This window comes from Manis pentadactyla, chromosome X, assembly GCF_030020395.1.
Source record: "Manis pentadactyla isolate mManPen7 chromosome X, mManPen7.hap1, whole genome shotgun sequence".
Taxonomy (NCBI): Eukaryota; Metazoa; Chordata; class Mammalia; order Pholidota; family Manidae; genus Manis; species Manis pentadactyla.
In genome coordinates, this window is record NC_080038.1 from 125,412,588 (window position 1) to 125,431,283 (window position 18,696).

Here is an 18,696-nt window from a genome sequence, read left to right on the forward strand (position 1 = left end):
AGTTTATCAGGCAGCAAGCATTTGGATAAAGGACCAATGTAGAAAAAAATGCCCGTTCACCGTGAATATCCTCTGTAACACAGCAGAACAAATTTACAAGTGTTTCATTGCCTCTGTATGGGGAAGAGAGTCTGAAAAATTTCTTACAAACAAAAGACGGTAAATGGAAATACATTAAAATTTTCTTTTGCAAACTCAAGATGTGTAAAATGTCATTGCTGTTCTTTTTATTTCGTCATGACTGCTTTCTTGTGTTAACTTGGTGACTGTAAAGACATTAATGATGACTTCCATAGGTTCACTTGTAACCCTGGTCCCCCTAACCCTATTTTTCCTATATAAGGTCATAAGTTCCTCAACCAAAAATTCTCCTTCCACGAGGGTTATGAGGAACCTTACCCAGGCAGCTAGAGAGGTACTACTGTACTTCAGAGTGCATGTGACAGCCCCTCTGTCTCCCTTCCCATCTGGTCCCCTTTCCTCCTGTACCCTGATTCCCCTTCCTCTTGGATCCTCATTTCCTGCCGTCCATTTGTTCTTCTGTCTGTCTGTCCATCTGTCCTTCCTCCTCTCCATCTCCACCCTTCAGGGATGGGGCAATGAGGGCTGTGGCTGAGGCTGGACGCTACCCCAGTTACACAGTGACTTGCCTCCCACAGGTTCAGCTGGGCCCCTGCTCAGCCCCATTCCTCTCATGCGTTGGTGTGTTCATTTCACAGCCATCCTTACGGTCTCCATCAGTCACTAACTCACGTCCCAATCCCAGAGGTTTCTGCCTCTCATGCGATGCCAGCTCACCTCCTCACTGTTGTGTACCCTCAGGTGAACTGCCCCCACCTCAGCCGTGGTTTCTGCACACCTCGCATCCGGGGCAACACCTGCTTCTGCTGTGACCTCTACAACTGTGGCAAGTAAGTGTGGAGCTCCCAGGCACAAGAAGAATGGTTTGAGACCACAGTGGGTGTCAGAAGGGCTGGGCACAGGGGAAGCATGCACAGTAGGGATCAGAGTAGAAAACATCAGTCTGTCAGCGACTGCAGCCAGCTACTCGCCTTCTCTGTGCCAGGCATCATGCTAAATGCATTCAAATATTTGATCTCATTTCATTCTTACCTATGAAGCATCATGATCCCTACTTAAAGATGACAAGAGAGAGGCTCAGAGGGAGCAGACAGCTAGCTCAAGGTTGCACACAACTTGAAAATGGTAGAGGTAGGACTCAAACCTAGTTCTAAGTCCAAGTTCAACAACATTCAACAAATCGTTATTGAGCCCTTTCTCTGTGCCTGGCCTTGTTCTAGACATTGCAGATTCAGCAGCAGACAAAATAGACATTCTTGGCCTCATGGAACTTATATTTTATTAGGGGAGACAGTCAATAACACATGAATATATACTGTGCCAGGGGTTGATCTGAGCTCTGAAAACAATGAAGCAGGAGAGGGAGATAGATGGTGACAAGGTAGGGAGTATGTGTGCTGTGTTGGAGTAGCGAGGAGCTGACATTTCTGCAGAGATCTGAATAAAGTGAGATGCAACCCAAGCAGATAGCTGGAGAAATACAGAACAGCAAGTGCAAAGGCCCTGAGACAGGAGCAAGCTTGGTGCTAGTTCTGCTACAGCCATGTTGGCCTCCAATTGTTAAAACATCATTTATTCTTTCTTTCAAAACATATTTAGGTAGTAGGAATACAGAGACTATGGCTGCGGAGCTCACAGACAAGGAAGGCAAGGCAGACAAACCTGTGAACAGCTGGTTATACAATATAGTATGATAAATGCGGTGGGGATCAGTGGATTGCTGGGAATCCTGTGGACCCAAATGACTGAAAGGCAGAGTTTCTGGGGAGCAGTGTCAAGGAGGAGATGATGTGGGAGCTGCGGTTGAAGGATAAATAAGGAGTTAGGAAATGCACAGAAAGGGAGTGGAGAGAGGGAGGGTATTCCCAGCAGTTGGCAGGGGTTGGGCTAGTTAGACAAGGGGTGGGAGGTGAGGGTGGAGCAGTAGTTGGAGGCCAGATCATGGAAGGCTCATTGGCCATAGTAATGACTTTGGACTTGACCTTGTAAGCAACTGGGAGCCACTGAAGAGTATCGTAGGAAAGATGGGTTTGAGTGGCTGGAGACTGGAGGCAGCTAGGAAGCCACAGCAAGAGCCCAGACCAAAGAGAATGGAGCCTAGATTAATTTGGTTTGGGGACAGCAGGATGCAGGCGATACTTTTGAGAGCAATTTAGAAAGTGGATGGACAGGAGTGTGTGTGCGGGTGGTGCAGAGTGCAAGTGAACAGCCCTGCATGTGGTGTGTAGGAAGTGCCTGCCCATGCGCATATTTCCTTCAGCCTCTCAGCATGGGAGCTCTGAGGCCAGGAGAGGGAGGGAGGGAGGAGGGGAGGAGCTGGCCAGGGTGCAGCTGATCTGGATGGCCTGCATGGATGCAGCGCCCTCCTCACTCGGTACTCTTGGTATCGGAGGGCCAGTTTCTCTGGTTTCATGGTTAAGCCCTGACAGACTGGAGGCAGGGAAGTGATGGCACGGAGTGGGAGGGAGGTGGCGGGGAACTCCCACCAGCCCCGACCTTCCCTAGCACTAGTCTCCTGTTGGTAAATGGTTTGGCAGCAGAGGAAGAGGAACTTAAAGACTCAAGTGAGGTGGGGGATTATCTGAGGGGTTCAATTATTCATGTTGTAATAACAACTAACACTTGTAAGAGACTTCCTTCTTTAGCAGTGATGGACAGCTGGCTATAATTGTACTTCTTGAACTCATCCTTCCAAAACTGATCCAAGGAATGTAAAATGGGTCCGAGGGGGACTTGGGTCCTTTCCTATCTTTCCCCTTGCCTCTCCTCACCCTCCCTCCCCTGCTCTGTGCTTCCCTCTCTTTTTACCTCATCCCTCCTCTGAACACCCTCCTCCCTCTCCTTCTTGCTGCTCCCCTCTCCTTTCCCAGTTCATGGCCTCCTGGGGCCCCAGATGGGAGCTGGCCAGAGCTGGGCCTGAGATGGTGGAGGAGAGAGGAGGCTCTCTGGGAGGGCTGAGAAGTGATTCCCTACAGACACACCTTTCTCTCTGCAATTACATGCGTTTCTGAAAAAGGTTTAAATAAACTAAATCCTACTTTAAATTCCATTTAGCTGAGCCCTTAGGTGAATTTTATTTGGAAAGTAGAGACACAAACCCAGTTTATCTTCCTGTCAATCTGAACTTCATAATACCTGACTTTCTTCCTTTCTTAAAACAATTATGCCAGGATTGTCTTCAAGGGTCTGAAGGAATTTTCTGAGGAGCTGTGCTAAACTCTGGGCTCCCTAAAGGCAGGGAACAGACTTAAACCTATCTGTAGCCCCAGGCCCCAGCACCGGACTGGGCATGAGTAAAGACCTGATGAAAAGGGAATGATGTTTGTTGAAAAGGAACGAAAAGAAGAACACCCTTTTCACCAGGAAAAGAACATCTTGACTAGGCAATGAAGAGGGTCATGGGGAGACTGTCCCTAAAGATGTTCAAGCCTGGAACTGGTTTCACCTACCTGATGCCAGGAGACCAGCCCAGCATCAGTCAAGGCCCTTTTCCAAGTCTGTAGTGCTAAGATTCCAAGGACCAAGACACTTGGAAAGGGCCACTAAATTTTCATCAGGAAGCAGTCCCACTGGGTCATCAACCCAGGCCATGAGACTTAGAGGCAATGATCCTTGACCAGAGGCTTTCTCAGTGAGCACCGAGGAGACCTAAACCCCAGGACTAAATATAGCTAGCAACAACAACAGACAAGCCTTCCGAGGCTCAGAGACTTTAATTTTGCCGAGTGTGTATTTGCTTTCACACAAAACCTATTTTTAATCAATTGCCAGGTCCTCCAGTCCATTTCCTGGAAAGGAGGCCAAGAAAAAAAAAGTGGGAACAAAAACACCAGCCAGTCATTTGTACAGTGCTACAGAAACAGAGTTTCTACTGTGCCCTCAAAGCCACAGGCCTTCTTTGACGTCAGGGGCAGTGAGGTTTTAATACCAAGCATTGATGGTGCCATTTTGCCTTGGGCAGGAAGGTGGCTTTCTCTAGGACACTGCTCTGCAGCAGTTGCCTTTCAGAGAGGTTCTCAGTTTTGGAAAGGTCGGATCAATACACTAGCTTTCAGTGCATAAGCTAAAGGAAATGAAAGGAAATAGGGGCGGTTTTTGAAATCTTTCAGCTGGTAACAAAGTGAAAGAAGATAGCTTACTTTCATTCATTCCTCTTTTTGGAAAACTGTTATTGAGTTCCTACCATGTGCCAGGGACTGTTCTAGAAGAATAAGTATCAATAAAACATAATTTTACCCTTACGAAACTCAGTGTACCAGGGGGATTGTGAGGAGGGGAGTGCAGACAGATACACAGAACACATGCAGTGGGAGAGATGTGCCGAGGATGCCCATTGCCACTGCCTGTCTATCAGGAGTTGGTGCATGGTCCCAGGCCCTTATCAAAAGCAAAAGGGCGCCCTTCTGCCTTCCCCAAGATGTGTTGCCTCCTACTTTGTTAAATGGGGACCGAAACACAGAGAGGTTATCTGTTTCTTCAGGCACACCCAGCAAGTTGAGAGCAAGGAAGCGAAAGCCCCTATCAGGTGATCAGTTTCATGATCAATGCAATAATCAGTCTTTGAACTCAGTTCCTCATTCACCAAGTATTTACTGATGACCTATAACGTGTGTCTTCCTGTGCTAAGCAGTGAGGGAGACACAAAAGAAGTATAAGAGGTGACCCTTGCCCTCAAGAGGTTACACTGTGGATGGACACATCATGTCTGCCTTGGCCCTGGTTGTAGCCTCAGCACCCAGAACAATACCCAGGACCAAGTAGGCTCTTAGTGAACATTGGATTGACAAACTGAGTAATTGACCAGTGCAAAGTGCCAGACCAAGAGGAACAGACTGTGAGGCTGTGAGAGTCTTGGGGAAAAGCTAATGAATGGACACTGAAGTCCTTGAAGAAGGCACTAGAGAGGCAGGTACTGAAGCTTTGAGCCATGGCAGAGATTAGGGCAGGCAGAGAACAGAAGGCAATAAGTACTTTCCATGCAAGGGGAGAAATCTGAGCAAAGGTTTGGAATAAGTACACAGCATGGCCAGTTTGGGGCTTCTGGGTACTCCAGCCTATCTGGAGAGTGGACTCCATTTTGGAGTCAGATTATGGCAGACTGAGGGATTGGGACCTTTTTTCCTGAAACTAATAGGGAGCCGTGGAAGGGTTTTGATTAAGTGAATGACTTAGTTTAAAAAATGTTTTGGAAACTTAATCAGGCATTGGTAGGATCTGGCAGGAGGGCCTCAGAGGCGCGGAGGCTTGTGGGTGGGAGCAGTGGGGATGCAAATGACTGAATTTCACAGGAAGCTCTGCCCAGGGATTGTGCCATGTCATGTCATGAATCTCAAGCAGAAACAAACCACATTAATTTGCTAAACCCTGAACCAGATCTAAGTATTCATTTTCTTTGGCTTCATGGTTCAGTAAGAAAACTTTTCAGTAGCTCTTGAACCTGCTCAAACTGAAACCAGTGATATATTCTTTAAAATTATTGAATCTTTTTAAATGAACTGCTAACCTACCCCCTGGTGTGGTCTGTGCCTTTAACCTGTTAATACCTTTAACGACAAGACTTAGAGGTTTGAATTGTGTCGCCAGAGGCTGGCTCTTAGAGGAGAACAAATATTATTGCGTGTTTGGTGGGGGCTCTCACTGTGTGCCGGTCCGGCTTTCATGAATTCTCATTAAATCCCCCTGGGCTCAGAGATGTTAGGAAAGTTGCTCAGGGGCAGGCAGCAAATAAGTGACAGAGCCACGTGGAAGCTTCCTGTTGAAAATGGTGGGTCTCAAACATTAGTAAGCTGGTTAACACAGACCCCTGAGCCTCACCCCAAGAGATTCTGCCATGTTCAATAAGACTAGGGCTGGGCCTAGGAATCTGCATGTGTAACCATTTCTTTCCCACAGACACAGGCGTACATGGAGAGACACACAGAGACATCCACAGGCACACAAACATAACGCAGTGACACAGACAGGCAGACACACACACACACACACACACACACACACACGATCCTGCCACAGTCTGTCCTGTAACCACGCTGCCTGCAATTCCTTAGAAAAATGCTGGTTTTGAAGAATGCTAAGATAAATTGATCTGTAAAGTTTAAAAGTCTTTTCTTGTGTGAATAATCCCTCCCTGATTCCTTTTGCAGCTTAACCTTTAATTTTTTTTTTTTTGGTGTTTTTCTAGCTGGGGAGCTACATGTAATGACCATACTGATGCCAGGGCATTTGGTTATGACTCTCATTTGAAGAATCACAGTGTTTGAGATTCATTATTGATTCCAGTGGCCAAGTTGTAAACTACTTTGCGACATCCAGGAAGACAGAACTTTCATTTAATTAATTTAACAGATGTTTATGTAGCACCAACTCTGTGTCAGGGACATCAGTCAACAAAAGGAACCAAGGCCTGCCATCACTGAAGTTGGGGAGACAGACAGTAATGAAGCAGACACGTTAGTAAGGAGTGTGGGCTACAGAGGGACTCAACAAGGATAATGGCTTAGTCAGCTTGGGCTGCCATAGCACAAGACAATAGACTGGGTGGCTGAAAGAACAGAAATGTATTTTCTCACAGTCGTGGAGGCGGGAAGTCTGAGATCAGGGTACCAGCAGGGTCTGGTGAGGACTTTCTCCCTGGCTTGCAGATGACCACCTTCTCACACATGTCCCCAATGGCCTTTTCTCAGTGCGTGCTATGGGGACAGAGATCTCCGTCTCTTCTTCTTTTCATAAGGCCACCAGTCCTATTGGAGTAGGGCCCCACCTTTATGGCCTCATTTAACTTTAATGTCCTCCTATAAGACCTGTCTCCAAACACAGGCTTCAACATACTGAATCAGCACTTGAAATGTGACTGGTGAAACCAAAGAAACTGGATTTTTAATTTTACTTAGTTTTAATTAATTTAAATTTAAATAGCCACATGTGACAGGTAGCTACATATTTGCACAGACTTGAAGAATTCACATGTGTAAAATGCTGAGCACCATGCCTGGTACATAGCAAGGGTCGATATATGCGATCTAGGATTAGTGTTAGTGAGGGTAACGGGTATTTCTCTGGCTGGTGGAGGGTTTTATGGGACAACCAGCACTCACACTTTGTTTTATTATAGTGCCTTGCTCCCCAAGAGCATCCATGGCTATGATGTTCCCTACCATAGCTCCCCACCTGTCTTTTCGCTGAGCTGCATGGCAGCCAGAGCCCTAGGACACAGCCTGCTCCCTGGGTCTGACTGGAGTGCACTTCTCCCTGTCCAGCCGCGTGGAGATCACTGGGGGCTACTACGAATACATCGATGTGAGTAGCTGCCAGGACATCATCCACCTCTACCACCTGCTCTGGTCTGCCACCATCCTCAACATCGTTGGCTTGTTCCTGGGCATCATCACTGCCGCCGTCCTTGGAGGCTTTAAGGACATGGTAAGGAAAGAAGGGACTTCCCATGCCACAGAGGCCCCTTTTGGAGGCTGGGGTCGAGGCTAGGAGGTTGAGGGCAGTGGGGACCCATGCTTCGAAGGGAGGGATCAAAAGTAATTGCTTCAACGATGCAGCTCCGTTCAAACATCTCAGGATGAAGGAGCCAGGCAATGTCACCAGTCTGCAAATATTTCTTGTTAGCAGGAGTTGTCTGTGTTGGTGAAGCACATTCTGGGTGCAGGCAGGGGAAGGGAGAGGTGTTCTTAATTCTCCCGTTCATGCTGGGTACCTAAACATAGTCTTTCATATACCCCACACACAAGCCCCTCACACACTTTGAGTGGAAACCTTTTTGGGTAGTTTTTCCCCTAACAGACTTTGACATGGAAGGATAGAGGTGTTTTAGCCACAGGTAAAAGTAAGGCTAGTGTCCCTCTCCCCAGGAATTTCATCCTGTGGTTTCTCCAGAAAGAGCATCTGGGCTCTTCTGCATTTGAAGGGCCAGCCCTAGGCTAGGCTGCTTGTAAGGTCTGACCCTCAACCTCAACCTCCCCACATTTCCTCTCCTCCCTTTCAACTCTCCCCCTAATTTGTGAGTGTGTGCGAAGGCACAGCATGAACTCGGCACCTCGGAGGCACTCCCTAATGGTGGCCTTCTTCCTTCCTTTGCTCTTAAAGCATTCCTGAGCACTTCTTTGCTTATTTAATAAAGCTTGATCTCTAACTATGGATAACAGAGCTTGGTTATCAACCTGGCTTCACAGTAGAATAGAATTGCCTGAGGTGCTTAAAAATCCCAGATGCCTGGCCCCTCATCCAGAGATTCTGATTTCATTGGTCTAAATCCAAGCCCAGGCATCAGTTTTTTCTTTTTTGTTCTTAAAGTTCCCCAGGTCATCCTAATCTGCAGCCAGGACTGAGTACCACTGCTTTAAAGGAATGTCTCACATATGCTTAAGGAATTATTTTGTGCCTGAAAGTTTTCCTTTGACCTCAGAGATGAGGCAGATAGCCCCTAGGCCCTTGGCTGTTTCTGTCCCATTTGAGCGTCACTGAGGAACAGAAACTTGAGAGACAGTTTTTAATTTGACCTTGGACTGTCAAAAGGATGAGTAATGGAAAATGAAAGGTTGGGTAGGACAATGGAAAAGAAAAATCTCTGCAGTTTTGGGGCAGCAAGTCCCCAGCAGATCCAGGCTGACCGAAGCATTGTGTGTTCCTGTTGGTGACCCTACGTCAGGAGACTTCCCTTCCTGCTCATGCCCAGTCATTCTGGCTGTCTCTCTTTTCTCTCCCTCTCTCATACATCCATTTTTCATTCCCACACCCCTCCTCCCACTTGGTAAAGCCCAAGTACTAGGGAGTGGGGGTTAGCATCTGCATGGTGGGGCCCACAGAGGGAGAAGCTTTTGTTTTTGGAGATGTTCCCCAGGGGCAGGTGAAAGCAAGGTATCGCATAGAATCTGAGTAGCTCTGGCTGGAAAAGAAGCTCCCAGGTTGGCAAGTTGAGGAGATGGGACATCAGTACAGATGTTAAGGTTCTCTGAATTGCTGCTAGAGCTTTCAGACTTGGGTGGCCAGGCTACCCTGACGTACACTTGGAGTGGGTGGTGGCTACTTGGTAGACTCCATGGGGTTCCTGCAAGGACCCTTGTCAAGAATCAGTTGACCATTGAAGTATAGGTTTATTCCTGGATTCTTAATATCACTGTGACCTTTGATCCCAAAAGGAAAAAGGGGCTTGTTGATGGTCTGTCCTGAGAGGTAGCAGTAATGGCCCTTTACTCTCTGCAAAGGGCTTTGGCACAATTACTTTCTTTGCCTCTCCCACTACTGCTACCTTGTGAGGTAAGTATTACTGCCCCCACTTAATAGGTGAGGAAACAGGCCAACAGAGGTCAAGTGACTTGCCTAGAGCTAAATAGCAGAGCTGGGCCTGGAGCCCAGGTCTGTCAGATGCCTGAGCCTTTGCGCTTTCTACTCATCGGAAGATGCCCCTAATTAACATTTGGATGGCCCTTTCTGGTTCTGTGAGTGTCAACAGACATTATCTCCTTTGTTTAGTTGCTTTTAAAAGCAAGTTGTTTCCAATTGTTGGGAGCTTCCTAAAGAGGAAACAGGCGAGCAAGGGAAGTACCAAGCATCATCAAATGCCAAGCCTGGGAACTCAGTCGAGGACCAGTGGGGACAATGAAAGATGAATGAAAGATCAGGGAGCAAGATACTTGATTCCAGAGTTGAGAGAACAAGTGGGAATATAAGATGCGGACACCAAGGAGAAATCATTACTTAGATGATTTTATTAAAATGATACATGGTGTAGAAAATCTTGGTGCATCAACCAGGTGAGCCTAAATAAACAACTTGGCCTCGCCAAGTGCAGTTGGTGACTTGCGGTGTGCCTCCTCCCTGAGTAGAGTGTCCTGGGGACTGCAGGGAGGCCCAGGGGTGCTGGCTGATGAAAGCCATTCCTAGGCAGTGTGGACAGGAGCCAACGGCTACAAGCAGGCAGCCTTCAATAGGATCAGCTAGAAGCCACTATTTCCAGAGTGTGCATCCTGAAAGGAAGAAGGATGTCTTCATTCCCTAACCTGATGTGCTTGGAGAAAGGGATCTTTAAGAAATGTTTGATGAAGTATTTATTGACCAAAGACATAAGGATTTGATATGAATCTTTAAAAAGTGATTATATATTGCTATTTTTCTTAGTTGGTATCTCTGGTTTAGAGTAAAGTGGAGACAAATGTGGCATTCTTCCCGAAGTCCACAGTCATTGTCCTAGAGTAGACTCAGGTTTGTCTAGGCAAGATTGCTTTCACTGTTTCCTGGGCCACCTAGCAATCTTTTGTTTCACTGGAGCAAAGAATGCTACTGATCAATCATGGGGATCTTCTAACTTAAGCCCAGAAATTTAACAGAAATACACCCCCTCCTATATGCACACACAAATAGAGATGGAGCCCAAATTTATTGTAAAACCAGAATTACTGATTTAGAACATAACCAGGCCATCACTGGAGGCCATCTCTTTAGCTCCTTCCATTCCCAACTCTTGACTTCACCTCCCTTCGCTCCCTTGACCTCTCTTTTGCCCTTCCCATTTTCTCTACACCTTCTACCCTTGACTCTCTTCTCTTTTGTGGTTTTCCTGTGCTTATTCAATCTTCCTCTTGTGTTTCTTTCTCTGTAATAGTCAACTTCCTTTCAAAGATTATCCTGGACACCCCCCCCCCCCCCCCCCCCCGGCCTTACTAAGCACACAGAACCTTTCATAGATATCATTTACACTGAGTGATTGTTTCTCTATGGTTGGTCTTAGTTTATTTGCATAGAAGTGGTTTCATTTTGCAAGAGCTGGAGGGTGTGTTTTTAATTGAGAGAAGGCTAAAGGAACATGATTTCTGGGACTTCCTCAGGGATGAAATTTCTTCTTAGAATTCTGGTGAAGAGGTAAGGGCATTTCTGAGCACCCTTCCTCTGTAAAGTGAGCCAGCCCTTAGAATGGTCAAGATCTCGGCCTTCTTCCATGCATGAGAGAGGCTGACAAACATTTCTCTGGCTGTCTGTGAGCTGCATCATAATGACTGAGGTTTGTAGCTCTTCAGACTTTCTAGAGATGTAAACAGTAACCCACTCCAAGGAAGACAGCAACAGAACTGTGCTGAAACTTGCTGTAAGGGAGTTTCCTCTGCCAACTCCCTAACCTGGTTGCCTGTGCCCCTGCCAAAACCTGCCCACACACACACTGTCATCACTTGAGAGGAGGGTTTCTGCTCTCTATTAATGTGGAATAGATATGTACCAGAAACAAGATATATTGATTGTGCAGAGAGCTCTCGATTATCTACATGAATGGAGACAGAGTCAATGACATGGAAAATAGAAAAACATTTACCCGGCACATTGACCCACGTGGCACTCATCAGGTACAAAGCACAGTTGCTCTTGGGAACTAATGAGCAGTGGTGACGTCCTTTACCAGTGCTTAGGTGCTGTTGAGAGCAGGACTCCCATCCTGGACAACATTAGCTTTAACCAAACTTTGAAGGGCTACACACACCACCATGTTATAAAAATGGTATTAAATTCTCTCAGCATTGTTTTCTTTGCAAAGAAAAAAAAAGGATCAATATACTTTGCTTGGTCTTTCATGGTGTCTGTGCACTGCTAGGGTTTGGCCTCTAACCTGCAGGGCCGATGAGAAGTAAATGCCCTTCATGTCTGCATGAGGGCTCCTTAGCAAGGTTGAAATCTGTAAGCATCCTCACAACCTTTACAAACCCTTTTGTGATTCATCACATGTCCCTCATAGCAAGAGCAGTAGCCTGTTCAGCCTTGTCTAGTTGACATTTGGTAGCTTGGGTCTTATTTTTTTCTTTTCCTTTTTTGTTTCGAAAAACCAAGGAAAATAAATGACTTCAAACTCTCTATAGGTTTGAATTTTTCAAAATAATATGTTTGAGAGAAATGACACAAGTAATACATATCGTAAAAACTCTGGCTGTATCATAGAAAGTGAAGAGTCCCCACTGATCTTCCCAGTAATACTACTCCCCTCCCCAGAGACAAACATAGTTAACAGTTTGTTGTAAATCTTTTCAGATTAATTTCATTTACATATGTGCAAACATACACTTGGCCTCCTGCATGTTCAAAAATCCTTGAAAAATTTTTGACGCTCCCAAAACTTAACCACAAGTAGCCTACTGTTGAAAGGAAGCCTTACCGATAATGTAAACCATCAATTAACATGTATTTTTTATGTTGTATGTATTATATACTGTATTCTTACAATAAAGTAAGTTACGGAAATTAAAATGTTTTTTCAAATTGTCTCAAATCTCCCCCAAAGTTTCCAAAATATTGATGGAAAAAAATCTGCATATAAGTGGACCCACACAGTATAAACCCATATTGTTCAAGGGTCAATTTTATATAATTGTTTGGGTCTTTATTTTTATATAAATTGGAACCATGCTATATTAATGTAAAATGGTGGCTTTTTTCTTTTTCTTTTTCTTTTTTTTTATTAAGGTATCATTGATATACACTCTCATGAAGGTTTCACATGGAAAACATTGTGGTTACTGCATTCACCCATATTATCAAGTCCCCACCATACCCCATTGAGGTCACTGTCCATCAGTGTAGTAAGATGCCACAGAGTCACTTCTTGTCTTCTCTGTGCTACACTGTCTTCCCCGTGACTCCCCCACACACCATGTGTACCAATCATAATACCCCTCTATCCCCTTCTCCTTCCCTCCCCACTCGCCCCCCGCCACCCTTCCACTTTAGTAACTGCTAGGCCCTTCTTGGGGTCTGTGAGTCTGCTGCTGTTTTGTTCCTTCAGTTTTGCTTTGTTGTTGTACTCCACAAATGAGGGAATCATTTCGGACTTGTCTTTCTCCACCTGGCTTATTTCACTGAGCATAATACCCTCTAGCTCCATCCATGTTGTTGCAAATGGTAGGATTTGTTTCTTTCTTATGGCTGAATAGTATTTCATTGTGTATAAGTACCACTTCTTTATCTGTTCATCTACTGATGGACACTTAGGTTGCTTCCATATCTTGGCTATTGTAAATAGTGGTACAATAAACACAGAGTGCATATGTTCTTTTGAATTTGAGATCTTGTTTTCTTTGGGTAAATTCCTAGGAGTGGAATTCTCAGGTCAAATGGTATTTCTATTTTTAGTTTTTTGAGTAACCTCCATATTGCTTTCCACAACCGTTGAACTAATTTACATTCCCACCAACAGTGTAGGAGAGTTCCCCTTTCTCTACAACCTCGCCAACATTTGTTGTTGTTTGTCTTTTGGCTGTTGGCCATCCTTACTGGTGTGAGGTGATATTTCATTGTGGCTTTAATTTGCATTTCCCTGGTAATTAGCAATGTGGAACATCTTTTCATGTGCCTGTTGGCCATTTGAATTTCGTCTTTGGAGAAGTGTCTGTTCAGATCCTCTGCCCATTTTTTAATAGGGTTATTTGCTTTTTAGGTGTTGAGGTGTGTGAGTTCTTTATATATTTTGGTTGTTAACTGCTTGTCAGATATGTCATTTACAAATATATTCTCCCATAGTGTAGGATGCCTTTTTGTTCTATTGATGGTGTCCTTTGCTGTACAGAAGCTTTTTAGCTTGATATAGTCCCACTTGTTCATTTTTGCTTTTTTTCCCCCTTACCCAGGGAGATATGTTCATGAAGAAGTTGCTCATGTTTATACTCAAGAGATTTTTGCCTATGTTTTCTTCTAAGAGTTTTATGGTTTCATGACTTACATTCAGGTCTTTGATCCATTTTGAGTTTACTTCTGTTTACGGAGTTAGACAATAATCCATTTTCATTCGCTTGCATGCATCTGTCCAGTTTTGCCAACACAAGTTGTTGAAGAGGCTGTCATTTTCCCTTTGTATATCCATGGCTCCTTTATCGTGTATTAATTGACCATATATGCTTGGGTTTATATCTGGGCTCTCTGTTCTGTTCCATTGATCTATCGGTCTGTTCTTGTGCAAGTAAAATGGTGGCTTTTTTCAAAGACTTTTTTTAGAGCCATTTTAGATTCACAAGAAAATTCAGAGGAGGGTACAGAGATTTCCCATGTACCTCCTTGCTGCTTCACATGCACAGCCTCCCCCACTGTCAACATCCCCCACCAGAGTGGGACATTTGTTACCAAAGATGACTGACATTGACACATCTTAATCACCCAAAGTCCATAGTTTATCTTAGGGTCATTCTTGGTGGTGTACATTCTTTGGGTTTGGACAAATGTATAAAGACACAAACCCATTGTTATGGTATTACACGGAGTAGTTTCACTGCCCTAAAAATTTTCTGTGCTCTGCCTATTCATCCTTCCCCCCAACCCCTGGCAACCAGTGACGTTTTTATTGTCTCCATAATTTTTTGCTGGTTGTTTTTTTTTTTAATTCAACGATATACCCTGGACAACTTTCTCTGTCACTAAATATAGGTCCACATCATTGTTTCATCAATAGCTGGATGGTATTCCATAGTATGGATGTACCAGTTTGTTTAACCATTCTCCTAGTGGTGAACTTTTATGTTGTTTCCAATTTGTGTTTTTCTACAGAGCCCAACTCTTCCAGCACTGAACTGTTCTGTTGAAAATGCCCATCCAACTGTTTCTTACTATGCTCGTCCCCAAGTGGCATCCTACAATACCTACTACCATAGCTCTCCTCACCTGCCACCATATTCTGCTTATGACTTTCAGGTATGTTTTGAGGAGAAAAGAACTCTCCATTAACCTTCCATTCCTGCTCTCTTGCTGTCACCCTAATTATGGAACCTTCCTAATATGTATGAGGTGGTCATCCTGTTTATCCCAGATGGCCTTTACCAGCCTGTGGGAACCAGAGGCTAATTTAAGGAGTACATAGGCAGGCAATTTTGGGAGAGATGGAGAGGGTGGGGAAGACATAGGAGAAGAAACAGAAAGATGGAGGAAAAGAGGAGATAATGAAATAGGATCAAGGTGTTCTAAACTGCCTTGACCTACACCAAGAAGAAGATGGTATTCATTAATACATCACCATGGACCCCTGTCCAACAGTGGCTTTCTCCCTTCTTCTGCCTAGGCCTGCTCCTCAGCACAAGGGCATTCTGAGCCACACAAGGATTTGAATCAAATCTGTAATGAGGAAAAAGTCCCCTCTTTGTTCTCCAGACTTCCTAACTAGGACTATACAGAGAAAAAACTTTTTATAACAGGATTTTTTGTGTTGTTATCACATAGGTTTGAAATAGGGTTACCAAATTTGCACCTTCCCCTTTTCCTTTTGAGCTGAGATTAAGCACAGAAAAACAGAACCCAGAAAGGCACTTAAGAGGGATTTGGTATGTGCAGAGCATTGACCTAGGCACTTCAGGAAAACAATGGACATAGTCTTTTAGGCATTTACAATGATCATAAACCCTTGACCACTGAAGAGTGGGATTACACTAAAATCTGGTTGATTCAAAATTCAGGGACCAAAGGAAATCCTTTGAAGTGAGGGAAATACATAATGAATTTGCTTCTATTGACTAAGAGCCCAGTAATGCTCCAAGGTAACATAAAAGCATGACTGTTTGGGGGTGCTTCCAGTTAACCAGCCAGTTTAGAAATACAAAGCCCTTGGGCAACCTAATTTCAGCTTCAGATTAACAAAATAATTGAGACTGGAAAACCCCATTTAGTTGAATAAAACGTACTTTGGTTTAGATACTGTTGGGGAAGGTCTAGGGCTCTGTATTGCAATCAAAATAGATACAGTGTGAACATGGACTTGTTCACTGTTATAAAATACAGTACTAGAACAAGGAGGTGTCCAAGAAAGCTTAGAAAAAAATATTAGAATTTGTTTTAAAGCCTATTGTATTCACAGGTAGACAACTTAGGGAAATTACTATCCAAATAGGTGATGTAGACTGGAAAACAGAAATATGATCAAGAGGGGCAAAGGTCATTTTAGTTGTGACAGAGACAAAAAAGGAATCCTTTAAGAGAATGCAGGGATGTTGAACATAAGACAGAAGGGTCACCATTCTCTTGGGGTCCTATAGGAAAATGTCATCCTGAGACAGAGGGGCCAGCCCAAGAGGCTGCCTCCAAGTTTTTAATATCAAAGTACATTACACTGATAATATTAATTTTAGAAATGTTCACTTTACAATGAACCCCTGAAGTAGGAACAGTCATTTTCTTGGTGATGGTTGCTGCCAACTCTAAGATAGGAAGCCCTTCTCTAGGTATGGAGCCATCTGTCTGTTCATCATTCCTCATTCAAACCCTACCCCAGGGATGAACATAAGATTGACAATGGCAGTGGTGACATAGGCTGTTGGCTTCAATTCAATGTTTCCTTTGTGTTCCCATGTGCCAGGCACTGTGCTAGAAGCTGAGGACCTAGAGATTGAACGAGCCTTAGGCCCTGCATTAAGAGATCAGTCTAGGGACTTGGGCAGGGGGTAGTCAGGGGACAGCAGTGGGGACAGAAAAGTAAATAGACTTATCCAGAATGCTATGGAAACTCAGAAACAGGGTACCTAACCCAGCAAAGGGCTGCAGTCTAGCCACCTAAGCCAAACCTACACAGTGTGCTGATAGCAAGGACTTCAGGAGTGTGTGGAAGCCAATACTTTGTAATAACAGCTCCTACTCATTGGGCGCTTGCTATATACCAAACATTGTGGTAAGTGCTTTACCTGTACCTCATTTCGTCCTTTGAGGGAAATATTCCTGTTGTTGCCATTTTTAAGATGAGATGATGGGGTCATAAAGTAAGTGACTTCCCAAAGTTCCAGAGATGGTAAAGAGAGGAGCAAGGATTTGTGTCTAGGTCTGTGTGAGTCCAGAGATGGGCTTGAGGGATTCTTTGGGGCAGCCGTAAATCTGAGCACAGCAGAGATGTTTTCCCCAATTAATTTTAGGATATTTATATTTTCTACTGACTTCGGTTATGCGCCTCCTAATCATAGCTCTGAAAGGTCTCTTTACTTTCTCTTATGACATTGTTAATTGCTCCCACTCCAGAGGCTGCAGGGATGCTTCTTGTACCTCTCCCGGTTCTTTACCTAGGTTCAAGCTGTCTTTGGTGTTTCCTTTTTGGAGACTTTATAGTTGTGTGGTGTGGGTTTTAAGGGTTATGTTTTTAAGTGATTTGTTTCCCTCTAGAAGTTAAATGGTGTTTTGTTTTAGTGTTTGCATTGAGCTTTCTTCTGTTCACCAATTTCCATTCCCTTAGTTTCATAGGAGGAAATACCAGTCTTAACACAAGAAAGCCAAGAGGACGGGGGAACATCTGCTTATGTTCCCAGATAAGTAGAAAGCAGTCAGCGAAACATAGATCAGCTCTGACAATAAAATCACCAGCAGCACAGACTTGGCTCCCCAGCCCACAGAAAAGCAAGAGTTCCCTTCTGCTCTTCTGAGGTTGTAAAAGGGACCAAATTATAGTGGGAACACTGATCTTTGTAGACTTTCTTCTGAATAACTTTCCCATTCTAATCATTTCCTAATTGGACTGTTTATGTGAGTTTGTGTTTGAAGACTTGTTTCCTTTTTGCCCTGAGGCTGATAGAAGAAATAGGAAAGAGATTTATAGGGTTTTGTTTTAACTCTTCAACATCGCCTTGTCAGGAAACATTTCTTGTAGTGACCCATGACCGAGGCCTTGGGGCTGTTCAGCTGGCCCTGAGGATGCTGGTGAGTGCTGAGCTTGCAGATACAGGGTTCTTTCAGACACTGAATTCTAAGTGTCCTTGCTCCTAAGGAGGCAGGATATAAGCTGAGACCTCCTCAGCCTCCTTGCTAATCTCCCAACACTGACTTCTCTAGCTCCTCACAGTCATTTCCCCAGGACCCATACTTCAGCTTCAGCCAAGTAGTCCAAATTCTGTAGCATATAAAGCATCAGTTTCTATTCTTCTGGAAAATTCAACCCAGTGTAGCTGAACCCCTTAAGAGTTCCTGCCATACTTTGCAGTCTGGCCTACTGGGACAGTCCCCCTACTTCCCTCTAGCCGTGCTCTCATCCCTTTTCTGTCCATTTGGTGAAATGCCAGGTTTGGCTTAAAACAAACCTCTCAGCCTATGCAAAATGCAAGCACCTCTGTTAATGCTCTCTATTAAATCACACGAGGGTACACTAGGTTTGATCTTAGCCACTAAAAATGACCCATTATAAATTGGGCCTATTTAGTGAATGGATTGAGTTAGTCCTGGGGGAGGCAGTGTATGGCACAGGTTTGCTGAGAGCCTTAAAAGGCTGTTGCTGCTGCCACTCAACTTTTTCTCTTTCTTTCCCCTCTCTTGCAAAAATTTCCCTTTTTTCTCCTTCTTTCTCTTGTTTCTAACCTCCCCCCCTCCCCCACTTTTCTTTATTTTCCTTTTGTCCGCTCTTCTCTCCATCTCCCCTGCCTTTGCTTTCTGGAGCACAAACAGAGGGAGAATGCAAAGAACCCAGAGATCTTGGATTTTACAAACCTTGGGACCCAGTATCTTTTGCTGGTAACCTCTATCACCTGGCCAGTTACAGGCCTCCTTTGAGTCATTCCCTCTCAGTGCTCCTGAGGAGAGATGCAGGCGGCTGTGACAGCAGTCCACATGGGTCGTGGAGAGTGTGGGTCAGCCACTGGGCAGAGATGGGGCAGTGGTGGGAGAGGAGAGCTGCGTGCATCCCAA

At 44.6% G+C, this 18,696-nt stretch overlaps 1 protein-coding gene across 3 annotated transcripts in view; it reads left to right on the top strand.

Moving 5' to 3' along the window:
- The window catches only part of TMEM255A (transmembrane protein 255A), a 45,839-nt gene that overhangs the window by 23,197 nt on the left and 3,946 nt on the right, over positions 1 to 18,696 (top strand). For 2 of the 3 annotated variants that reach the window (XM_036880809.2, XM_036880810.2), the window contains 3 exons: positions 823 to 911; positions 7,338 to 7,500; positions 14,602 to 14,745. In XM_036880809.2, the coding sequence (XP_036736704.1) occupies positions 823 to 911; positions 7,338 to 7,500; positions 14,602 to 14,745 (396 nt within the window). Of the gene's footprint in view, positions 1 to 343; positions 416 to 822; positions 912 to 7,337; positions 7,501 to 14,601; positions 14,746 to 18,696 lie in introns of all 3 variants that reach the window. The other variant, XM_036880808.2, reaches the window with a different exon arrangement.